The 26556-nt window shown below is 45.3% G+C and overlaps 1 protein-coding gene across 3 annotated transcripts in view; it reads right to left on the bottom strand.

Annotated features, from left to right (window-relative positions):
- SMAD7 (SMAD family member 7) overlaps nucleotides 1-26556 on the bottom strand; it is a 46291-nt gene that overhangs the window by 8298 nt on the left and 11437 nt on the right. For all 3 annotated transcript variants that reach the window (XM_068251382.1, XM_068251384.1, XM_068251383.1), the window contains one exon: nucleotides 22377-22451. In XM_068251382.1, the coding sequence (XP_068107483.1) occupies nucleotides 22377-22451 (75 nt within the window). The remainder of the gene's footprint in view (nucleotides 1-22376; nucleotides 22452-26556) is intronic.

Below are 26556 nucleotides of genomic sequence, written 5' to 3'. Positions count from 1 at the left end.
CTCCAGCGGTTGGAAAGAAGAAGAAGAAAAAAATCCCCGTCCCAGAATGGAGCCTCATCAGCCATGCAAATTATAGAGTGGCCTTTGTAGGCTGAAGTTAAAAAACTCAGCTTAATAGCAAAATGCCTTAGAGGAAGGGTGGGATTTCCAAGGGAGGCCAAAACCCAGTCCCATTGTGTTTACAGTGTGTGAGATGCTCAGTGTTTGTTTAACCCTTCAGAAAGGCCTCCAGCAAAAGGCTGGCTCCCCTATAGAGACAACATCTCAGGATCTGACACCCTCCATTCATGCCGGCAAGTCACAGAACACACAGGAGCCGTCTGATAGGGCCGGACGGTGGGGCTACTGGGCCAAATCACCTCTGTGGCACTTACATCCCTATCACTGTGATTGTTCTGAGGCGTCTTGCTGGACCCTCCACTATTTAATCACCGAAAGCATTGCATAAATCCCATCCCCAAACACGTCTATATACTCAGAGCTGAGGTAAAAGGCCTCACGTCCTAAGGTGGCAATACACTGATAGATTTGAAGCGGATTCGACCATCAGATAGATTTCTGTTGGATGCCTGTCAAGTCGAATCTGACAGGAATCTGATGAGTGCCACACACTAGGAACAGATTTCCAATAGATTTCAGAATGAAATTTATTGGAAATGTATTGAAAATTGATCTAATCGATCTACTGCGCCATTAGATCCAATGCAACTCTATGGGCCATTGATGTGTTACCAGCAACAGATCGACCTAGATTTTCCATCCTGACAGATCAAAATCGATCGCAAATTGACCCTGCATCGATTGGGAGTCGTCATCTTTAAAAAACACACACAAACACAATTCTACAGTTCCATATATAAAAAGATTCCTTTAACCAGCTGAGCGGTCTGGACGAGCTCAGCTCGTCCAACACCGCCAGAGGCTGCCGCTCAGGCCCTGCTGGGCCGATTTTGATGAAATAAAAAGCAGCACACGCAGCCGGCACTTTGCCAGCCGCGTGTGCTGCCTGATCGCCGCCGCTCTACGGCGATTCGCCGCGAGCAGCGGCGAAAGAGGGTCCCCCCAGCTGCCTGAGCCCAGCGTAGCCGGAACAAAAAGTTCCGGCCAGCGCTAAGGGCTGGATCGGAGGCGGCTGACGTCAGGACGTCGGCTGACGTCGATGACGTCACTCCGCTCGTCGCTATGGCGACGATGTAAGCAAAACAAGGAAGGCCGCTCATTGCGGCCTTCCTTGTTTATTCTGGGTGCCGGAGGCGATCGGAAGATCGCCTCCGGAGCACCCTCTAGTGGGCTTTCATGCAGCCAACTTTCAGTTGGCTGCATGAAATAGTTTTTTTTTTATTTAAAAAAAACCCTCCCGCAGCCACCCTAGCGATTTAATCAGAACGCCAGGGTGGTTAAGTGTGTGTTTTTTTACACAAGGAGAAAAAAAAAAAAAAAAAAAAAAAGAGAAGAGAGACAGGAAGTAATGTAAATAGCCCCTCGAGGGAATCGTAGCATAGTAACAAAAACAAGCGCACACATTGGATACTAAACATGGTTGTGCTACACTGGAGCAGTCAAGCCTGCAAAAAAGAAAGATTCAAAGAAAACCAAGCATTTTTTTTTCTTCTCGTCATGTTTAAAATGAAATCTTTTTTGCTTTTAGGAGGTACTGAAACAATTAGCTATGTTTTATACACAATAGAGAAACCACTCTGACAGATATTTAGTGCACACACAAAAAAAGAGATAACTTCAACAAAAGGTCTAAAATAGGAACAGCAGAATGGCAGCAGTCAAAAATAGCACAAACAGACCACACAACAACAACAAAAAGCAGCACAATGCTGCAAACGCATTCCAAAGGTCTTCTGATCACGTGACTGAGCCTATATCAGTGCTATAATCAAAACAAGATGGCCGCCGGGAGCGCTTCAACTTTTTACAGAAAAACAGATACTTTTTTTTTTTTTTTTTTTTTTAACATACAGGGGGAAAAAAATGAAGCAAAGAAGAGAAACTTCGTGCAAATGAGAATATTTCCCTGAAGGAAAAACCATGTCTTTTTTTTATTGCAGTACTCTGCCTGTGGTTAAGCTGTTTTATACGGAAAGACACTGTTGTACCTCAATAAGTGTATTATCGTGCCAGTGTGGTTAGCTGTTTAAAGACAACTTCAGCATATAAAAGGCCTTCTAAGTACAAATTGTCTGCACACACACGAAAATGAGGTCTGGAAAACGCCAACATGAGATGTGGCCTGCCTGAAGGGATTCTCCAGCCTGTAGGCCGGAATGGAGGATCTATGAAAGTCAGCACTGTTCAAAGTGTTGAGAAGTGTAGTACAGGTTCTCTTTTATCCTCTGTGAGAAGGTGTCACTGCACTAGGAGTGGCCAGTTTTGCATGAGGAGTCATGGCATAGGATGGCCATATATCATGGCCCTGTGTTCATGAGGTAATTTTCAGTATACAATGGTGCCTGTGTCACACAGAACAATTTGGTTCATTCTATTTTGCTTACCAGAAAAATGAAAAAGATGAAAGTGTTAAATGCTCAAAAATCAATGAGACAGGCTGCCACCTTTCTTTCCTTCAAAAAACATTGAGGCTTGCTAAAATGACTCCAACAAGATGGCTGCCACAGCCAGGTGAGGAGGAACACTTAACTGACCCAAAGGACACATCCTATTTTAGATTTACAAACAGACACTCAAAGAAAGCTGAAAATGGTTTTCCACAGCAAACCAGTTCTGCCTTTTCATAGTTGAAAAAGAAGTGCCACTTGAGGACAAGCTGCCCCATGGTGACCCAACTATTCATACAACAGCCCAGTCCATCTCAATCTTTAGACGTGGACCAGTCAAAAAACACAGAATCCAGCATCCACATCAGGCAGATGGGCTACTTACTACAAGCATTACACAACCGAACTTCCATCTTGGCATTTTCCCACCTGAGCATGTGTGGATGACACAGTTGGAAAGTTATACAATTTTGCCAACACATGGCCACTTATTTAGGCCTCCAGTGACTTCAGCAAGTGCTTTTAGCTTCCAATTTTTCGAAAGCTGCAAGCTTTGATTTTCTGCTCGGTGGCAAGCAATAGGTTTAATTAATCTACTAACACCCGCTAAGATTGTCATCACACGAGATAATGGTTCATGATCATTGCGTGAAAATGTAGGAGTACATGTATCCCACAATGTGAAGTACCTCTTCAGGGTTCCAGCCTACTGGATTAAAGTTGGGCGGCCCTATTGTAGCTGTCACGGCAGGAGACCTGCTGCCTCTTATACCACCCGAGGCCGGATTTATATTTTAAGTGCCCCTAGGCCAACTTTCTCATTGCCACCCTTCCATGTGCTGCAGTGTCCTTCCGTTCTATGTGCAGCCTCCTCATCCATGAAACATCCATGCACAGCATCCCCTCGGTTTCATGTACAGCTCCCTTGTGCAGCAGCAGCTCCCCTCTTCTAGGTGGTGATCCCCATTTGCAAACCTTTCCCTTCAATTTGCACCCTCCTCCTCCTCCTCCAAATGCAGCAACCTCTGTTCAATATTCAGCCGCCCAAGACCTAGGCCTTAGGGGCCTTCCCAGAAATCCAGTCCTGGCTCCACTCCCTCACCATAGGACAGAACATACTTCTTGTCTGACAGCATAGCTGTGACTTGTATGACCATCGTGTGACCCAGGAAGAATTGAGAACGATGGAGAGGGGAGATTGCCAGCTGACGGGCAGTTTTTGAACCATTCAGCTTCATGCACCCCAGTTTTCCCCTAGTAACAGGAGTGCTCTGCCAGGACCAAGATTGCTCGGTGTCGCCCCCTTTCAGCGCCTGAGGGATATTGGCTTTCCATAAGCGTCCCCTCCCCCATTCCTTTGGAGGATAATAAAAACACTTTGCATGTGAGGACATTTTGCTGTGTTTACCGGATTCCACTCAAATTCCTATGCTGGATCTGATGGAGGAGAGATAAAAAAAAACTCTCCCTCTCCTTTTAGTTCCTTCCCGCTTCTCTCTGTACAATTCTCACGAGCCGTGCCACGACAGTATTGCCGTCACACGACTACAGGACTTTTAGGAGGGGGGGTGGCGGACGACGCGCACAAACACGCCAGAAGCGGCCGCCGAAGCTGCAGCAGCCACATTGGAGACATTGTGCAGACTGAAAAAGTTAATCATTACTTCTGTCTGCCTTTATAATCTAATCACGTCTCCCGAGCACATGCTAAACTCACATCCACACGCACACAAATAACTTACTGCCTGGAAAAGTACAGATGTGTTTTAATTTCTGTATACGTGTTAGAAGGGCAAGGAATAAATACAAATAAATGTGTTTTCAGCTGTGCCCGACTGGCCTCTGGTGTAAAATGGAAATCACAGCGTGAACCAGAAGAAAAACACAGGAAGTGAGGTGCGCACCCTCCTTCTCAGGTACTCGCCTGGCAAGAAAGGGCAACCAGAACTCACACTTCCATCGAAAGATCCCCGGGCCAAAGTCACCATGTTGTGTTACCCTTTATAGGTCCTCCATATTATGCATCTGTTTATTCCTGGCACCTTCGCTATAGCCTTGTGGGCACAACCGAACATACATAGTCAAAGGGTTGGGAGGTGGATGTGGCGTTTGTGCCACCAATGCAACTCCGTATGCTGCCGATTCGATGGAAGCAATCTCGTCCCCAGTATGTCCACTGGCGTTTCTCCATAAGTTATGCTGTGGGGGGGGGGGGGGGGATGTGTGCTTAAATTAGGGGCTAAATCCAGGACTTTTGTGAGGACGACGATGAGGGTTATAGGAGTAGGAGGAGTTAGGACAAAGTCAATTGAAGCCAAAATTGCCCCAAATGGCTTGGAAGACTAGGTGCGTCTAGCACAAGAGGATTGGATTATGGGCCTCTAAACTTGAGGACTATAAAGTCGAGGACCTCACCCACTCTGAAATCGGGGAGGAGTAAGCAAAGATACGGACAGCGTGCTTATTCAAAGGCAATTTGGAAAACAGCACTCAGAACATGCAACCAGAATTTTCAGGCCTGCAAAAAGAATTTGGGCATTATTTCTACAAACGTGGGCTATTTAGTCTGTATGGGCAGAGAGGAAGGGAAGACACCCAAATCCTAGAAATCTTCAAATCACAACAGGAAGCCCAATGAAGTCACGCTACACTCTGATCTGCGGTTCCCACGCATCCCACAATCGTCTCTCTGCCTGCAACCCCTGCATGCTACGGTTTACAAGGGGTAAATGCCACCACCGCCGTAATCAAAGCTTTAACATTCAGGAGACACGACTGACCAGATCAGAAACACACTGCGGCAAGCAGATAAATGTCTAACCAGTTAGGACGTCAGCGGCGGGGTTAAAGTACAACCAGTGAATTTGCTTTGCTGCTCTTCTGAACTCTCCCCGTCTACCACACTTCCAGAACTCAGACAGGCTTAATAAATGGAGATGAACGGCCTTGATAGGGTGTTGCACCACGGCCATAAAACCGGCAGAATCACCTTCGCTTGCAGAACCTCAATACTATCTCCTAACCATCATAATGACTTCCTATAACCAACTGCAAAACAGCCACGCTATCCAACAAGGCACAGATGAAGAGGCCCGGAGACTTTATCCAGCGGGTTAGTCATCGGAATGGCCTTTATGAGGTCACTTGGCAAGGCTAAAGTGGAAGCTTTTGGATTAAAAGGCCAACTCCGGAATATGAAAAAACATTTCAAAAGAAAAAGCTGTGGGACGTGTTAAAACAGCAATTCATTTCTGCCCACTGCTTTCCCCTGCCTTATATAATGCTTTGAAATACTGCCGAAAACAGCATTTTTGCTACTGAAAACAGTGTGCATGAGAAGGTTTGTTAACATTGATAAGCTGCCTTTCTCAGGCACTGCACTGTGCTTAAAGATGACAATCATCTTTGAAGCTGCAATGTAAGTAAATGGTTTCCTTGCTTATCTCATGATGCGGAGAGCGTGAGAAACTACTGCAGCTGATCATGTTAAAAATGTATAAAAATTATAAATTACAAATGTTATTCCTAATGTCTAGTCACACTTCCTTTCAACAGTGTGGCAAACGATTAAAAGCTTTTCTGCGTTTTTCCTGCCCCCTGTCTCTGGGAACGTTGTGGATCTCTACAGCACTTACATGGAGCACAGAGGTCCTAGGAACAGGAAATGAGAAGTAAGGACATGATAATTAGGGTTAACATCCTGTGTTTAAAAAATTAGCTGATCGCCGAGGCAGCCAGCTGACAGCTGAGAGATCAAATTACAGCTGTGATTAGCCACAGATGAGAGGGGGGGGGGGTAGATAGGCTAAACACTCTAAATACATACAGGGTGGATTTTTCTATGTTTTTCTTCTGTCCTGTGCAAGAGTTCAAGTCCACTTTAAGTATAAATACCCCATTTAAGAGACATAATGGCACTGGCAAAACAAAGAACTGGTGACATCATCATGATAAGTGCTCCTAGTCAGTTGGCAGGACTGTCTCCAAAATCACTTCCTGTTGAGTCCTCGGAACCACTTCCTGTTCAGTCCTCAGACACTTTCACCTCAGACATGTGCCTCAAAAATAACTGGTCCTGGATGAAAGTAGTCAGAATACTGCTAATTCCCTGCCAGACATTTTGGATATACAAAAATACAATAGCTCAGATCAGCAAAGTAAAAATGGAAATTCTGAGAAAAAATAAAATACAATTAAAATTCAAGGGATCCCTTTGACTAGCTACTCTCTTGCAGTAGGATGTGCCCCGCTCCTCCCCCCCATTCCACTGACCTGAACAAAATAGAGCAGAGGTCTACAGCAGCCAATCAGGTTCCAGCAGCCACTTGTCTCGGGCAGGTGAGGGCATGAAAACAGATTGGCTGTAAAGCAGGCAACAGTCCTATTATGGCTTTTAGATTCTCTATAAGGAAACGTCAGCAATGTCTTCATGCGGCGGGGGCTAACTGCGCTCTCACAAAGGCAACAATACACAAACGGGCCCACGAGTACAACCAAGAGCTTGTTGTATACCGGGAACAAAACCCCAGCCTCATAATCTCCTTGCAGTAAGGTTACTAGGTTAAATAGGCTCTTTTCTTACCCAGAGCACGTGTTCCGAGCAGAACGCCATTATCTGGTCAATACTCTATCAGAGCGCTGCATCTCTCCTAGCAGGCAACTCCTTGTGTTTCCAAATAAATGAGAGACCCCCGAGATACACAGAACAGCAGGCCTGCCGGGCCCGCTTGTGCCAGGAACAACGGCTGGCAGGACTTGAAAAGCCCAATAATCTTGTTTTTCAAGAGTTTATTTTACAAGAATATTTTAATCCTGCTTTGTAGCTGGATAGATTTCTGGCTAATGCAGCGTACTCTGAAGGCCAACTACACCCAAGACTGAAGAAGGCAAATTCTAATAGGGAATAGAAGGCAAAGTACTGGACAGCAAGCAACTGCAGTGCAGCTCTTTTCCTCTCCCTTGTGGGTGCAGCTGGTGGGTGGGGCGATCAGGTGTGAACATGTGACACACAAAGTAAGAGGTGCAACAGAGGTCAGACTGCATTACAGTAGTTTGCTCCAGGAAACAATGTGATTGGTTAGTTGTTGTCAGGCACAAAAGAGAGTCATCCACAAATATCTAAACAAGAGCAAGCAGCACTTCTGCAGCATATGGTGAGCATGCTTTATACAGAACAGACCGTTGTTTTGGCAGAGAAACTTACAGGTTTACTTCACAGAATATGGATAGTTTCCACCACCACCAAGACACAATTGCAGATCTAAATTCTATTTTAGTGGCTGAAAGTTTTGCTTGATCTTAGCACAGTAGGGAAAAGGTCGGAGTGAGTGTACTTTCTTCTCTCACCAACTCTGCTCCCCCTCCCACATTAAAAAGGAGACAGCAGTGAAAGTCGTTTAAATAAATAAAAGTGTTTAGATGTGAACACAGCAGTGCATCTCTCTGACCTGAAAATTTCTTAAGGAGCAAAGGCAGGAAGTTGGGTCAGCAAGAGGACACAGAAGTTTGAGACCAACAAAAATATAGGATGGCAATAAGCAAATGGTTTGACCACATGGAAAGTTTAATGCAGTCCGATTTCTGTTAGCAGAAATTAGCGTCTGTCACTAATATGCTAGAGGCAAACCTTATGACTCCAACATATTTGTGTAGTTCAAGGTAATGGCTGCACATTTTCCTATGAACATCTATCATTGTGGATCCCTGAGCGAAAGGACTATATCCCCCCACAGGCTCCACCGATCCAGTCACAGCAGATTTTACTTCACTTTAGCGCCACCTTAGTGGAAACACAAAAATGACTTTAGCCAACAGAGCCCTGGCAAATGTCTGGATGCAACCGCAGTGGTGGTAATTTTATGTGCTAAAAGAAGATTTCAGACGCGTCACACCTACATATCCTCCAGAAAGTACTCATTACTGCTGGACTACATGTCACAAGGAGCTCCAAAATGGTTGCCGTTACCTCAGAACTGCAAGAAGAGCGGGTCTTGTCCATAGGACAACTGAAGCGAGATGGATTTGGAGGCTGTCACATGTATTGCCTTTTAAGCAATATCAGTTACCTGGCTGTCCTGCTGATCCTCTGCCTCTAATACTTTTAGCCATAGTCCCCGAACAAGCATGCAGCCGATCAGGCGTTTGACAGCATTGTCAGATCTGACAAGATTAGCCGCATGCTTGCTTCTGGTGTGCGATTCAGACACTACTGCAGCCAGAAAGATCAGCAGGGCTGCCAGGCATCTGGTATTGTTTAAAAGGAAATAAATATGGCAGCCTCCGTATTCTTCTCACTTCAGTTGTCTTAACAAGGCAGGTCACTGAGATGCTAATGATTCAGAGTTGATGCAAAATGTATGCTAAATTTATGAAGCTTAGGAATGGACTGTCTGCTGCATTTCATTGGTTCCAGTTTTCAAGCTGTTCATATTTGCAAAAAATAATCTCACTGACCACCCCTCATCTTGTATACTTGCAAGAATGCTGAAGAAAAAATTCTTAAGCCTAGTACACACTTTCAATTACGATTGGCCAATCACTGCCCACTTTTACCACCTCCACGTAGTATGAGGGTGAACAGATATTGAATATTATGAGCAGATTGTATAGGTAAACCTTTGTACTACATTCAGGTGGTAAAATTGGTCAGTGGCTGTCCAATCATAATTGAAAGTGTGTAGCAGGCTTTACCCTGGCTGCCTACAAGGCCCATCATGCAAAAGAAAAGGCCCATCGCCTTAAAGGGAACCTTAACTGAACGGGGGGTATAGAGTTTTACTTACCTGGGGCTATTGCCAGCCCCCTGCAGCAGTCCTGTGCCCTCGGCGCCGCTCTGGAATCCTCTGGTCCCCCGCTGTCACTTAGTTTCGTTTTTGACGACTCACCAGTCGCCGGCCGCCATGCGTATTATTGGACGCATTCACGAATGCAATTAGCGCTATTGCGGACCGCAACGCGTACAAAAATGGCGGCTGGCGACTGGTGAGTCGTCAAAAACGAAACTAAGTGACAGTGGGGGACCAGAGGATTCCAGAGCGGCGCCGAGGGCACAGGACTGCTGCAGGGGGCTGGTAATAGCCCCAGGTAAGTAAAACTCTATACCCCCCGTTCAGTTAAGGTTCCCTTTAAATACAGCCTCCATAAGGAGGTGAAAAGGCGAAACGCAAACAAAGTATTTAAAAAGAGAAAAAAAGTTGAATTTTTACAAGTTAAACCCGAGATAATGACGTTGGGTGGGGACCAGTGTGAGAGCTGCGCCGCCAAAACCAAAATCAGCTCGTTGCCAGCAATCCTCCTTGGCCCCGCCGCGAGGAAGAAAAAGTCACAAATTCTTCAGCTCAGGGCGGCCGGAAGACTTCCCTCTTTATTTTATTTCACCGGGGGCTCAGCCTCCTATTATATGAATAAAATGCGGAATCTATCAACATACTTTTTCGATGACGAATCAAAGGGTTTTTTTTTTTCTTTAATTCTAAAAACAGTCCTCCTTGAAGGTGCTCCTTGGCAACGCTTTCACAGAATGAACAATGCAGTTTCCTGTCCTGGAAGAGTATTTCCTGCTCGCTAGTAATGCGAGCGTTCCTTTGCTGCTGCGGCGGGACGTGCGAGAAGACCAGTGATGCCAGACTAGGAGACCGCGAGACGCACTGCACGAAACTAGGCTGTCTACGTTATTTACAAATGCACAAAACGTAGCGTGCAGATAGTTTGGCGCTGGAGGTCTTTGTGCAATTTAAAGCGGACCTGAACTCAAAACTTCCTCTCTGCTCTAAAAGATAAGCAACAGCATAACCTTTAAAGAAAAAAATGTCTCTGCTACAGCCGATACAAATCCTGCAATAAATCTGCAGTGTGTCTACTTCCTGCTTTCATGGAAGCAGACATTTGTTAACACCCTGCGTTTACAAATTAGCTGCTCTGTCAACGCAACCAGCAAATTACAGCCATGATTTAGTTATATGGGGGAGGGGGGGTTAAGAGGGGAGTAGACAGGCTAATCTCTAAATTCACAGGGTGCAGGTCTCTCTACTTTGCTTTTGTCCTGTACAAGAGTAAATTCTACTCAACTACTGTTTATCCCAGCTCTATTCACTGGCCTGATAGTCGACTGATACTGAAAGATTTATCAGACTCAGGTGATGTGGACTGGATAAGATGCAAAACAACAAAGTTTAGAGGAGAGGTTCTCATGACCCAGTACAAAATGAGGCCAGAAAAAGTTTAATGGTGGTCAGGCAGCATTTCGGTCTGGCCATGCAGAAATCTTCCCATGCAATAGATCCTTCATGTAAAAATGGTAGAACAGACTAGGTAAGTATTTTTCAATGGGCAAATATTGTCCAATTTATAAATTAATGCCATACATAAAATAACTTTGTTCATTAAGTTATATATGCCGGGGGGGGGGGGGAGAAAAACCTCTTCAAGTGTTTCAGATCAGGCTGAAACTGCTGTGAATTATCTCTGTTCAGTGCAAAGTGCGGACATCGCTGTAAACATGGCCGCTCCAATGCAAAACAAGGAGAAAAAAAAAAAAAATCTCCGGGGTGTCCATTGCTGCAAGATGCATAAAACGTTGCGTGTATTTGAGGTATACAAGTTTAGTTATTAGGGCAGCGTGGATACACAGTCTTGTAGTTTCACAGCAAAAAGAACAGGAAAAAAAAAAAAAAAGGGGGCGTTCAAGTGAGCCTCTTAAAGGGAAGGTCCAAGCAAAATAAAAAAAGGAGTTTCACTTACCTGGGGCTTCTACCAGCCCCATGCAGCCGCCCTGTGCCCTCGTAGTCACTCACTGCTGCTCCAGTCCCCCGCAGGCAGCTTGCCGACCTCGGAGGTCGGCGGGCCGCATTGCATACATTTTTACGCATTCCCGCTAGTACAGGAACATTAACACATACATTTTTACGTGTTACTGGTTCAATGCGTAAAAATTTACGCATTGAACCAGTAACGCGTAAAAATATATGTGTTAATGTTCCTGCACTAGTGGGAATGCGTAAAAATGTACGCAATGCGGCCCGCCGACCTCCGAGGTCGGCAAGCTGTCTGCGGGGGACCAGAGCAGCAGTGAGTGACTACGAGGGCACAGGATGGCTGCATGGGGTTGGTAGAAGCCCCAGGTAAGTGAAACTCATTTTCTTTATTTTGCTTGGACCTTCCCTTTAAGAGCAGAACAGGCGCCCACCCTCCAGTGCGAAGCCTCGCTGGGGCTGTGTGTGTCACGACTAAATGGAGGCTGCGGATCAGAAGCCCAAATCTTCGCAGCTGAAAATAAACTGTTAGGATTCCGCCGGGTGACAGTAGGCAGTCAGCCAGACGGCACTGTGGGTTATTTAATCCCGCTTGAGAAAGATGGTTGTGTTGGCAGTGACCTCGGCGTGGCCTGTTACAGTATTCTCCTAGACGGCTCACTCTCAGGTCACTGGGAGCCGGCACCAGCAGGAATCCAATGTTCACTTCTCAGGACTCTCAGCAGTCATGTAGCCAATAATGCAGGCGGCAGCCCGATACCGGCCAGCGAGAGGGGACATGAACTGCGCCAGGGGGGCCGAAAGCGACGCTCCCAGACTGCCACACCCCCCCCCCCCCCCCCGAGTGGCACCATGCGTTCTTGTGATGTTTGGAATGACAACAACCTCAGGCCTCTGAGAATGCAGTGCCGCCATGCAAAACACAACAAAACCAACAGAGACGAGGCATGCAAGAATAAAACAGTACAAGATATACAAAGTGCAGTGAAACATCATATTAAATATTAAGATAAAATAATCATCCAATGAGAAATTACTTTATAGCCTACCTAGCCTGTAGTTTTTAATGTTCACCGTCAGATTTAGGAGAAAAAAAAAAAATTCTGCTGGTTTCCATCTTTACTGTTTCTCAGCTATGCCAAAAGTGACATCACTTCTGCCCTTTTTTTTCCTCTCTCTCTCTTTCAACTCCGAGTTAATATGCCCTCCCTCCTTACTGCCACAGCTTACTGTCCCTCTTACAGCAAACACCACCTAGACAACAGGCAACAATCACTGCCTGGTACACACCATGCAATTTCCCATCAGACTGGTTGAATCAATTATTTCCCACAGGTCCAATCTGATTTCTGATCGATTTTGTATAGAAGTGATCTCTGGTCTCCGAAGTGAATTTTCAAATCAGAAAAAGGATTGGAAATTAGATCAGACACAATAAATAATCGATTCGACCAGTCTGACAGGAAATTGCATGGTGTGTACCAGGCATAAACTTTTCAAAGAGGGGGGGGGGGGGGGGTTGGGGAGTAGAAGAGATCCAATTACCTTCTTCGGGTCATAGTGTCCTTATCTTATCCGTAGGAAGCTTTCTGTTATTTGTACGCTTAGATAAGTTTGATGCTGTAGCTAAGAGAAAAAACACTTCCCACAATCCCGCTAGCACTGCACAGTTCCCGAGACTAAGCAAAGGCACCCAGACCAGGTAAAAAGAAACAATTGGGGCGATATAGGAAGCCATTTTAGAAAAAAAAGTGGGCTTACATGTATATTAGGGGCACTAACTTTTTCTGGCAATTTTTTATTTTTGGATGTTACAACCCCCTTGAACTGCGATCTACACATGAGCGATCACAAGAGGCAAGAATCTGTTGCTGCTGCAAGAATCCGATCACTAGCCCCCCTCAATCTCGCTGAGCCCACCCTAGCTGTTTGAGCGAGTTCTCTGCCAGGAAAGAGGCCGACAGAAGAGAAAGCGTCACAGGCCAAAAGCTACAGGCGGCTCGTGCCAAGTCCCAGTTTCCCTCCACTTCACCGGGCTGGCCTCTCGCAGGCACGGTCAGATGATGTGTACTTTATAGCAGTACACCCAGCCTGGCAGGCGGCCTAGTCTCATCCAAAGCCTTCGCGCTGTCGTCTTGCTATTAACCCCTGACGATAACCTCACTTTGCAAGGCCCCTATGCAGCGCTGCTCACGTAATCTTTTATTAACAGTCTCCTTGGCTGCCAAAAACATACCAGGATAAGCCTGCATTTGCAGTCGCACCCTTTCCGCCTCTCGCGCGCACGACAAAAAAGAAAAAATGACATGTTTCGCAAAATTTAGGACACGGCTTAAAGGGGATATAAAGTAATGGAGGAGGATACAGAAAAGATCACTTCAGCTTTGTATCTGCGCCCATTCTCCCATTCATCTGAACCATACACTGACATTAACAGCGCACAACCTACATCTAGCAAGCAGCAGCTGCGCCAAGACTATCTCGCCAGAGCAGCAGGCGCTGAACTTGGGCAGGAAGATGGCCAAGACTAAAGTGTGGTCTAATGGTCGGCAACAACGACGCCTAGCAGTGCCATACAAAATCATACACATTGGAAAAGGTAAAAAAAAAAAAATCAAAAAGCTTCACTTACTCCTGACACTGGGGTACATTCTCCTGACTCTCTTAGTGTTGTTGCTAAGGGCAACAGAACTTTTTTTTAACAAACCAACTCAGCAGTTGAGCTAGGTAGCGTTTAAAGGACAACTGAAGTGAGAGAGATATGGTAGATAACATTTATATCCTTTTAAACAAGGCTCATTGCCTGGCTGTCCTGCTGATCCTCTGCCTCTAATACTTTTAGCCACAGACCCCAAAAAAGCATGCAGCAGATCAGACGTAGGACTGCGTTTGCTGCATGTTTGTTTCAGGTGTGATCCAGACACTACTGATGCATGAAAGAATCAGTAGGACAGCCAGGCAACTGGCATTGTTAAAAAGGAAATACATTCGGCAGCCTCCTTATTCCTCTCACTTCTGGTGTCCTTTAATGTTTTTTAGATGAAACCTGCTCAGAAAAGCACGTGACCTGAAGACTTAGTGATAATGTGACAATGACAGGCTGTCTGAGAGGCAGGCGTCTGTGCAGAGGGCTCTCCGTGACTCTGCAAGCTACCAGCAGGATCAGAGACGCCGGGAACCATTTCAGGCCTGTGTGCTATGCCAGTCTGAGAGCCGCAAGGTCTTTCCTAGCGACCGCCACGGACCGAGCGGCACCACCACGCTAACCGTGCTGAAAATTGATTCTCACAGCTTGGAAGAGACTCGACAACATGAATTAGCTGCAGCTGAACTGTAAGACCTTTAGATAACAAAAGTCTTTTCTGGCTTAGAGAGACAAATAAGAATGTGGGCTTAATGGTCGAGACAACCCTAAGTTAAAGGGAACCTGAAGCGATAGGGATATGGAGGCTGCCATATTTCCTTTTAAACAATGCACATTGCATGGCCGTCCTACTGATCCTCCGCCTTTAATACTTTTAGCCATAGATCCTGAACAAGCATGCAGATCAGGGCTCTGACTGAAGGCTTACTGGATTAGCTGCATGCTTGTTTCAGGAGTGTAATTCAGACACTACTGCAGCCAAATAGATCAGCAGGACTGCCAGGCAACTGGTAGGGTTTAAATGGAAATAAATATGGAAGCCTCACTTTGGAATCCCTTTAAGACTTCACAGCTATTAGCCTATGGTTATAGATCATTGTTTTAATCAGAGTATCTGTAGCATACATACATACATACAATTTTGATTTGCCAATGGCTTGGCTGTGCAATTTTACCATCTTCATGTAGTATAAGAGCTTATCTACACAAATCGCTTCAAAGCACTCAAAATCTGCTGGACTTCATACAACACGAAGGTTGTAAAATTGCCCAATCAAAATTGGATGCATGTACCAGGCTGAAGTAATGCCTGATAAATGCTGCAGACATCTCCTATGCTAAGCTGTTCAACGCCAAATCCCAGCATGGATAGCTCCTGCAAAATAGAGGTCAGGCCTCTGCAAACGTAGGCCTCCAACTCGACTGAAGCCATGAGATCCCAACAGCCGGTCTATCAGCATGCTCTTATTTAGAAGCAAAGATGGAAGCCGACAAAATCACTTCAAGTTTTCTTTTAAGTACACTTAAAGTGAGAGGGATATGGAGGCTGCCAGATTTGTTTCCTTTTAAACTATACCAGTTGCCTGGCAGCCCTGCTGATCTATTTGGCTGCAGTAGCGTCAGAATGACCTCAGGAACAAGCATGCAGCTAATAATGTCAGAAACACCTGATCAGCTGCATGCTTGTTCAGGGTCTGTGGCTAATGGTATTAAAGGCAGAGGGTCAACAGGATAGCCAGGCAACTGGTATTACTTATAAGGGATATAAATATGGCAGCCTCTGTATCCCTCTCGCTACAGTTGTCCTTTAACATCTATTTTGTTGAGTCCTCATGACAGATAAAGGAAAGCGCTCAACGCCATCACATAATTCACTCAGGCCAAAACACCAGGATGTGTACAGCACCATTTTTCAAGGGAGAACTACAACTTCCAGCATGCCCTTGTCATTTTTCATTAAACAATGTCCGAATGGCCTTACATCACAAAGCTGATAACTACATTTAGAAGGGTCCGGAAGCGAGATGGGATGTGGAGGATGACATTTAAATTGTAAACAATGCCAGTTGCCTGGCTGTCCTGCTGATCCTCTGCCTGCAATACCATTAGCCATAGCCCCTGAACAAGCATGCAGATACAGGTTTCTGACTGACGTCAGAATACATTAGCAGTATGCTTGTTTCAGGTGTGCGATTTGTGCACTACTGCAGCCAAAGAGATCAGGACTGCCTAGAAACTGGTATTGGTTAAAAGGAAATCAATATGGCAGCCCCATTATACTGGCATATTTTTTTACACCTATTTGTTATCTCACAATTTAGTTTTGTTAATTATTATTATTTTGAGAATAAAGTAATGAAAGCTCCTCTAGAATACGCCAGGATTATACAGAACTGACTTTGGTGTGCGGTACCCCGGGGACCGCTCTGTGCTGTTTCTGATAAGGCAGATGTATCGCAGGAGGGGTCATTAAGTAAAATTACCCACGAAAGTTGTTTCTGCGCCAAGATAGATTCTTTTAAGGAAAAAAAAAAGGGGGGGGGGGTGTAGAGGGGAAAGAGTTCTATATACAACATGAAAGGGCAGCTCATGTGAATTAAAAGGTCATCGCTATGCTTTGCGGGAGGAACTGGGTCTTTTGTGAGAGGCCCCTCTGGGGGATTCCAATTTTTTTTTTTTTAGCATTTACATTTTTTCTTCTTCTGCCAAAGGAATCAAATCTCTGGCTCCAGCCTTCCAAGTACGACCTCCATGCCACCCCCCTGAACTGTGCCCCATTCATTAAGCCATCTCACTACAGCAGAGGCCCAGGCCAGGAGAGGAGGAGGAGGAGGAGGAGGAGAGGGGGGGAGAGGAGGGACAAAATAGCTCTGCTTGCAAAGAGAACTGCTTTCTGATTGGAGGAAATATGAGACCTACAAAACTCCACTGTGCATGGCAAGAAGGCAGGACAAAAGGAAAGGATATTGTGTGTCTTCCACAATGCAGGAGAAATGCCACATCTCACCGTCACCTGCCAGACGGTAATGCCCATACACAGGCCAACCCCCGAACCATGAACAATCCACGTCTGCCTGACTGGAATGCTGATCTATGTGTCAATCAGCACAATTCAGAGCAGATATTCCACAAGGCCCAATAAATAGGTATCAGCACCACAATCTGTATAGCTCATGCCTTCATATACCTGACCGCACTATATCAGTACAAAGGCGGCAGATAAAAATGGTCTGATCCGTCTGGAGTCGATTGCTTCAACTGAATCACACAACACCCATGCAAGACGCAAAACCGATCATAAGATTCCCTACGGCAACTTTTTGATATAATGCCAACCTAAATCTTGTACAGTTAGTCATTAAGGTACAACCTAAACAACTTTTTTTTGTTATGCCTTCAGAGTCTCTCTATGCCTAATGCCGGGTACACACAATGCAATTTTCCATCAGACTGACGGTGGAATCCACAAGGTCCGAGCTGATTTCCGATCGTTTTTCTGAACCATTTTGTATAGAAGTAATTAGAAAATCAATCAGAAATAAGATCCGACTTGTCGGAAAACATGATTTGACTCAATCTGACTAAAAAAATGCATCATGTGTACACAGCATAACACCAGACCACATGCAACTGGCCTTACATACGATTTATGCTATTGTTTGCCAGAGGAGCTCACAATTAGGGATCATCATTGAGATGCAAATATTAATTTCTCCTTGAATGCAAATTTTACATAAATAACGCTTCGGTCAATATTTATTCAGATCACAGTGGTGGAAAATCGTAAATGGGTCACTACTTCACAATCCCGATTCTTGGTGAGGAAGGGTAATTTGCTCGTCAGATACAGATGGTTTTAAGCCGTTCCATTGTCAGCTTGCCATCGTCTTCTGTCTCCATAGCGACAGATTGTGTCATCTGGCAGTTGCCAAGGCACACATCTAGGCTCTAATCTAGTTTAGGGGACCAGCAAGAAACCTCATAGGGAACATTTATCCAATCACAGCACCCTCTACAGCACGAAGCTTTCCGATAGGTTGTAGTGAACCACGCCTACACTGTTCACCCAATCTGTAAGCTAGCAGTACGAGAGGGTGAAGTCCACCCAATTACATTACCGGACTTTCCCTATGAGGTTTCCTGCTGGGTCCCTAAATTAGACTAGGGCCCACATCTGTACAAGCTTGAGGCCAGGACCATTGCCCGAGGAATCGAGACCCAATCCAACCATTATTGACAGTGTGTGTGGAGCTTCAGAGAGCTCGGTTTCTAGCCCTGCTCTGTGAACTGTGATATTTCTAACAGCCCAGGCATTCTCCAATTATAAACTAACATGAGATTCATCAACAGAACCATTTAAGTCCCCAGAAAGTACAGAGAGGGAAAAAAAAAAAAAAAAAAAAAAAAAAAAAAAAACACACCAGGCTGAAACATGACACTGCATTCATCCCAGCCTCTCGGCGGCCCTGCGCTCATGGGGGCTGGACATTAAAGCAACGCAGGGCCGCTAGTAAACCGGGCTAATGAAAAACAAATGCTCCTTCATGTTAGAGGCTCTTGGCTGGGATTCACAGCCTGCGTAGCTGAGCTTGCCTCATTCTTCATGAACCAACACTTATCACAAGCTCATTAGGACAGAGCTGAGGTTACACTCTTTTTCTTCTTTCCTATTTGGGGGGGGGGGGGGGGGGGGAGGGGGATAATTGGGGTCACTTAACGGCAACATTCATTAAAGTGGACCTGAATTTGGAACTTCCTCTCTGCTCTAACAAATAAACAGCATAATAGCCCTTAAAGCAAAACATTTATTTGTTACAGCTGATATAAATCCTGCAATCAATCTGCAGTGTGTCTACTTCCTGCTTTCATAGAAGCAGATAAAGGGTTAACATCCTGTGTTTACAAATTAGCTACTCAGCTGCGGCAGAGGAGATTCCTGGGCTGACACAGGTGAGAGGTCAAATTACACTTGTGATTAGTCACAGATTAGGGGGCATTCGACAGGCTAAACTCTCTGAATGCATACAGGGTGGATTTCTCTAGGTTTTCATTCTTTCCTGTGCAAGAGGACTTTAAGGCCTCTTTTCCACGAACTGTTGATAGGCAGTGAAATGCCTCTCAAACTCACAACTGCTCACTGCTGCCGCCTGGTAACTGCTCACTGCTGCCGCCTGGTAACTGCTCACTGCTGCCGCCTGGTAACTGCTCACTGCTGCCGCCTGGTAACTGCTCACTGCTGCCGCCTGGTAACTGCTCACTGCTGCCGCCTGGTAACTGCTCACTGCTGCCGCCTGGTAACTGCTCACTGCTGCCGCCTGGTAACTGCTCACTGCTGCCGCCTGGTAACTGCTCACTGCTGCCGCCTGGTAACTGCTCACTGCTGCCGCCTGGTAACTGCTCACTGCTGCCGCCTGGTAACTGCTCACTGCTGCCGCCTGGTAACTGCTCACTGCTGCCGCCTGGTAACTGCTCACTGCTGCCGCCTGGTAACTGCTCACTGCTGCCGCCTGGTAACTGCTCACTGAGCAGACACTTCATTTGTCTGTGGAAAAGAGGCCTAAAGCTAAACAATACAAATTGCCTGGCTGTCCCGATGATCCTCTGCCTGTCATACTTTTAGCCATAGACCCGGAACAAGCACGCAGATCAGAGGTTTCTGACTGAAGTCTTACTGGATTAGCTGCATGTTTGTTTCTGGTGTGTGATTCAGATCAGATACTACTGCAGCTAAATAGACAGGCAACTGGTATTGTTTAAAAAAGGAAATAAATATGTCCGCCTCCTTATACCGCTCGCTTCAGGTTCCCTTTAAAAAAGGGACCAAATTATCAAAGCCTTCATCTGAACATTTCCTCCATATTCCGTACCAGTTGACTCCAATTTCCCCTGCGCTAGCTGTGATAAATCTGCCCCACTGGGGTGTGCTGCCAATTCAGCTTTTCAAATCATCTGCTGGAGAGCCAGAGTTCGAAAAGGTGATGCAAACTCCACCGAAAATCAAAACCTGAGGTAAAAAAAATAAAGAATAAATAAAATCATGCGCTGCACTGCAAGGTTTACAAACTCTCAACTAGGCCTCTGCTGACTGGTAAGGCACAGGGTCTCCCCTCCAGCACTGCAGGGCCAACTGGCAACCGTAAAAGTTTGTCATGCTACACCCAGAACTTAGCTAATAAATGGTATAATCCGATTTAAAACTTCTAACTTCCAGCAATGATGGTGAATTCCGCCTACAATGACACCTCCTCAGTCCACCACAGACTGTAGAGATACACATTTCTGCTATAAGACTTATTGCATTCGTCAGGCTCATCCACCAGGTCGGGAGGGAGAGGACTCTTCCCCCTGGAGGTATTCGGAGGCTGGCTGGGCTATTTCCTGTCGCTCAATCCTCACCTTTGTCTCCATGGCTGGGCTAGACAGACAGATCTTATCATGAATGCAGAGAACCAGGGCAGGCCTCTGCTCACTCCATGTGGGACGGCCCACCTACAGAAGCCACAGTATGGGGAGCTTCAGGGCATAGGTAGCCCGAGGTGGGAGAAGGCCCAGCATGCAGGCAGCCAATGCTCCTGAATGCACACCTGAAGCGATAAGGAGATGTAGGCCGACATGCATTTCCTTTTAAAAAAAATGCACATTGCCTGGCTGTCCTGCTGATACTCTGCCTTTAATAGTTATGACAGCCCCTGAACAAGCATGCAGATCAGATGTTAAAGTTCAACTGGATTTGCCACATGCTTGTTCCAGATGTGTATTTTTGACACTATCAACGCAAAATTAGCAGGGCAGCCAGGCAACTGGTATTGTTTAAAAGGAAATAATGGCAGCCTCCATAGGTCTCAGTTCATTTGTCCTTTAAATACTATAAACTTGAATTTTTCTCTGCCTGTTGACAATGGAACTGTTTGCTAAAAGTTTCAAATGGCACCTGAATTTAGTATGCATTTACCCGGCCCTGACTTAGATTATCCAAGCATTAGGTAGACTTTAAGTTCCAGCTGCCATAGAGAAAAAAAAAAAAAAAAAAGTCTAAAACAGACGCACATCCAATAATCAGTTCAGCCCTGATGAGCCGATCACTGATGTGCAAGTCAGGTAGGCAAGTCATGCCGTTACAGGATTAGATACACCTATACAATCGATAACCGGCAAGTACTAATATCTCTACAAGGAAGTCAGTCAGCTATGCATTACACACGCATTATTGATGAGAAGGTAATTTGGAATTCATTTAGCATATTCATAATTTACGTATCCTTTAAAAATTGCATCTAAAAAAAAAAAAATAATAATAATTTAAAATCACACCAGATAATCTTCAAAATAAAACACCCCGAATACACCAAAATCCATTATCAATGCAGATCCTTTGCAGAGGCGTACAACAGCTCCTTTTTTCATCCCCACTTCATGTGTACACTACACAGGGGATGTCAGAGAATGCTTGCGTGTAGCAGAAATCACTGAGAATCAGAGCGGTTTGATCATGCGATTTCTGAGGCTCTGATTGGCTGTCATCACTTATCCTATAAAAGCCTATCCGCTTGATCAAACGGATCGCCTGTTTCTCGATGTGTTCTGCTACATGCAAGTGATTCTATTCAGCAACTCACAAAGCAGACATTAAAATAGAAAGAAACCCTTATTTTTGCTGACATGCTGAGGTGGCATAAAACAATTAAGCATGAAAACCGTGTGAATTCTCCCTGTTCTTTGCAAAGTGCGGACATCATTGACAAAACTTAATGACAGCTTTAATGTAGAGAAATGAAAAGCAAAACAACAACTACAAGAAACAGACTATAGATGTCAGCTATGGAAAATCCCTCATGTAGAGTTTTGCTGTAGGCCACGCCTAAAGCGCTCAGCAATACAAAACAACAAAATGGAGGCTGCATGGTCTCCATTCCCACAATGCACTGCACCCTGGATCCGCTTGCCCAACACTATATTTAAAGTAGGTTTGCTTCCTCCTCAGCGCTAATAAGACTCTTATGACATCTGGAACTGAAAATATATGGACTGCTGAGGCCTCCTGGCTAAATCCTTAATGAAGACTTGAGAGGAATGTACTAGCGATTTCTGTTTTACATTTTTTACCCCCCTCTCCCTGCACCCCCCCCCCCCTTTTTGCTTTACAGATGAGGGTCTGCTTGCCTATAACAGCCCAATTAAGAACTGTTCAGTCCAGCTTTAACGACCTTCGTTTCTACAGCATGATGGCATGTTTGCCTAGTAAACGCGCAAGATTTTCGTTAACCGTACCCACAAAAACTCATTGAGGCCAGGCAAAGAAAAAAGGGGCCCCTTTCCTCACATCAACACAAGCCAAGCAGCAACAAAAACTAACTATTCACCGCTGGAAAATATTTACAACAACAAAAGACCAAAAGCAGAACGAAAAAAAAGGCTCACAGCAACGATATATTATAAAGAAAGTTTGAGAAGTTGGTATGTAGATAGACGGCTCACCTGACAGCCCCTCAGGGGCCATATAATTAGATCCCCCTGTCTCTGTAGAGGAAGGCACGAAGTCTGGAGGATCCGCTGAAAGAGGAACAAAAAAAATCCTGGTTAGTTCAGAGGTATTACTTCATATTCATTATTATTTCAATGCCACTGGCTATAGACAGCATACCACACACACCAAGCAAGACTAGCTGCAGACTTATCTTACAGACCGCACATTCACAGACTGATTCACTGGAACCAATTTACGGGACGCGAGGTGACAGAACATGGAGATCCATCTCCACAGCGAGGAAAACCGGTCTGGGCAAGATTAATTCAACATATGTGTCTTGAGATTTTTATCACCTGAAATGATCATGCATGATGGCTACGAATACAAATCTAGAGTGAGATTAGGTGTTCCCTACACGGTTGACCTCACTTTTAGTGATTGGGCACATTGGATGGACGTCAACCAACCCAGTGTTCTGCTATTGAAGGTCCCACAGCAGGACACCCAATGCTTACCCTCCCCCCTTTCCTCCCTATAGAACAGAACACGCTGCTCGCAGATAGCCAAGCGGTGTGCCTGTGCCACAATCACTCTTGCTTGGTCACCTCAAATGGTCATGAAGATTTTGTTTTGGAAGAGTGAACGTAGCTTATGAACTTTTCTACAGAGTTCCATGACTTAAGTTGTGGATGCATAAGAGTTCTCAGCTGGAACATGTATAGGATACTTCTACAGGGAAGGAAGGCATCAGCTCCTAAACTGCGTGGAGGAACCAGAACCTCAACAGCTAGGGTAAAAAGGGAGCCAGAACTCCAATGTGGAGTTCAGGAGTTTTATACTAATGTCAACACATGGACACACCTCAACACGTTACACATCTAAATCCCAATCATGAAAACTAGGAAAGATGCCTGCTTGACGTCTTTTGAACATCGCATCTCAAGAGCTCGCAGACCTTATGGACAGGCACTACAACATTAACTTCTATAAGAATTGTGTTGTCTAATGACTTGAGGTTTCTGAATTTTCCAATTTTCACAATCATGGCTTCAAGGAAGTTTAAAGTAGAAGAGATATGGAGGTTGCCACCTTTATTAGGTTTAAAAACAAATAACTGACGCTTGCCTGGTTGATGTGCAGATATGGTGATACTGACCCAGGAACAAGCAACCGAGTACCAGAATCACGTCTTATGACTCAAAGACGGACTACGCTGGATGTGTGCATGTTCCCCGTGTTTACTGACTATTAAAGCAGGATGAAACCTAGGGACTCGACTTACTAAAGCCGAGAAACATGACAACCTTCATATCGCTCTGCTTAAGGTTCCCTTAAGCAGAGTATGAACCAGCCAAGTTTTTCTTAGAAAGCGAAGATCTTTGAACAACCATGTATGTTCAGATCAGAGTAGCTTCCTTTGGAGCCTTCCTATCAGCAGATCACTAGTCCCCTCAGCAAGTTCCGTCTATCTGTCCAAGATTTCAAATACAACCGTATAACTGTCTGATTCAGAGCTAGACAATTTCCTGGAGGAGCTGGCCAGCCAAAGCTCTTAATTATCTTTCTGAAGTTTCCTGCTGGACAAACTGGTTCCTGGATACCACAACAATCTGTCCAGCCCATATTTAACTCAACATGGCTGCCCTGCTTCACATGATAAATAGTTAAAAGTAGGAAGAGTAACGTGATTGGCTCCTTCACCGCTCAACGAATTATACGCAAGCCCACCTTCAATTCTCTCTAACGGGCCAACAATTGCCCAGGAAAGGACTAAAAGCAGCAGCCAGGAAATCAAAAGCCAACGATAGATCTGCCCCACCTCACGTCTACAGGCATGTGGCCTCAACCTCGGTAAGCTTCCTTAAATCTACACGATCTGAGTGAGCATGTAGCGCAATAAACGCCTAGCTCATGCCATTGCAGCAGAGGCCAGCGGGCGCATCTGGGGGTTAGCGGCAAGTGTTTCTTCAAACTCAACTTAACGAAGGGAAAAGAAAAAAGGGAAAAAAAAAAAAACATAAAATGATTAAAACCGAAAGATGATGGCAGAAGAATCTCTGTTTTCGTGGAAACATGAAACAGAACACATTTAATGAATCCTGGAGGAGCAGCAATATGAACCATATGTTGCAATGTCTTCTCTACATTAATGAGATCCTGAACAACACAGAAAAAAGGAGCCCTGGGGGGCCGCTAGCTACAGGCCGAGGACCCTTTTATGGGTTTAGAGGGGATAAGAAAGAACCATGGACTGTGGAAAACAAAAGGAATTAAAGGCCAGTCTCCACTCAAATGTGGCCTTTCAATAGCGAGGCAAGGTATCGCCCTCCGGCATCTATCATCTCCTCCATGGGGTCTGCTGGAGACCCTCCCGAGACATTCGAAGCCTGCTAGGAGGGATGCAACCTTACCAGCCTCCAATCAAAGCTGCAATATTAAAGTGGAGAACTGACCTATCGAATCTAAGGGGGAATTAGGTGTATAACCCCGATCTGTTAAATCATCAGTCCTTCAAAAAAAAAAAAAAAAAAAAAAAGGCAATGTATAAGGTTCTGAATGTCCGTCATGCTCTCTCCCTCTAATCAACACTGGCTACTGTCCTGAGAATGAAGCAAAGTACACTGGCCCGATAAAAAAAATAAGTCAAAGAACCACAATCCGTAGACGATATGGCATGCAGCGATTCTGTGTGCTGCAGTGACGTGGCCACGAGCAAAGGTGTATAGAGTGCAAATAAACCGGGGTCGTTCCTTTTAATGTTATGAAGTGGTGCACTTCATATTCTTGTTATTATGCATATATACAGCACACCTTTATTATGGAGTACATTGACCAACCCACTTTATTGTTACTCAATGGGTTCACATTGAGTGACACTCACTGCTAACAGCAGGAGATGTAAAACACCTTCTAAAAGTCCATTTTAAGTCACAGGAGATGCAAAGAAAACTGGAGCAAACAGAGCACATGCTGCTCATACCAACCAATCAGAAAAGGTTTGGACAACTGAAACAAATGGATGCTGTGAGCTACTCCTGGATTTGTTCCGGGTCTTTCTGCATCAGTCTTAATTTGGTTTCGAGGACAAAAAAAGAAAGATTTCAGTGACCTTTCGAAGCAAAAAATCCAACCTAAAGGAGAATACTTATAATTTGATGCATCTTGAAAATCTCCTTGGGCAAAACAGATTTTTTTTTTAACTGCTTAGCCTGCTGGGAGTTGCAGTTCTGTTGCCCAGTAAACTGATGAAACAGCCTTGAGGAGCACTTTGGGAAACAGGAAAAAAAAAAAATCTAAGAAAAAACAAGAAAAAAGGACATACAAGTCTACTGAAAGTTTAATTGGGGCGAAGTATGAGCCGGGACAGGAATATACAGTGTAACAGGATGCACTTCAGACTTCAAACAATGGAGGCGACAGGAAGTGGACACACTTGTGAAATGGTGCGCCGTACACTTTCTCAGCGGCTCCAAGAGATTTTTTTTAAATGCCCTTTAGGAAATTCCTTCATTTTAACCCTTTAGTTGCCAGCGGGGTGAGTGACATAAGCCTTCACATGGCAATCCAAGGGGGTGAGTAAACCGCGGGAGCGTTGAAAACCTGTAGCGACAGAGCATGGGGGACGCAGAGGCCCACTGGCAGCGGAGAGCAATGCCAACCGGTAGCAGCAGAGCATGGGGACGCAGCGGCCCACTGGCAGCGGAGAGCAATGCCAACCTGTAGCAGCAGAGCATGGGGGACGCTGACGCCCAGTGGCAGCGGAAAGCAATGCCAACCTGTAGCAGCAGAGCATGGGGGACGCTGACGCTCAATGACAGGGGAAAGCAATGCCAACCTGTAGCAGCAGAGCATTGGGGACGCTGACGCCCAGTGACAGCAGAAAGAAATGCCAACCTGTAGCGGCAGAACTCCGGGGGACATAGAGGCCCAGTGGCAGCGTAGAACATTGCACCCCACGTCTAACGATCACTCGGGTTATGCAGGAAGCCGGCAGTAGAGCCACACAGAGGCCACATCAGGAAATCGGGGCGGCCCGCTCTACTCTCTGTGCCAAACGGTTTGCCTTAATACAGAAGAATCTACAGTTCCCTCCTTGTGCAATGCTAACTGTCGGCCATTTTTAAAAGCCAAGTTCTTGCAACTTTTTTTTTTTTTTTTTTTGGATACCTCATATACTAAGGATAGGAG

Source organism: Hyperolius riggenbachi, chromosome 1 (genome assembly GCF_040937935.1).
Source record: "Hyperolius riggenbachi isolate aHypRig1 chromosome 1, aHypRig1.pri, whole genome shotgun sequence".
NCBI classification, from domain to species: domain Eukaryota; kingdom Metazoa; phylum Chordata; class Amphibia; order Anura; family Hyperoliidae; genus Hyperolius; species Hyperolius riggenbachi.
This window is presented reverse-complemented; position numbering and strand designations above follow the sequence as displayed.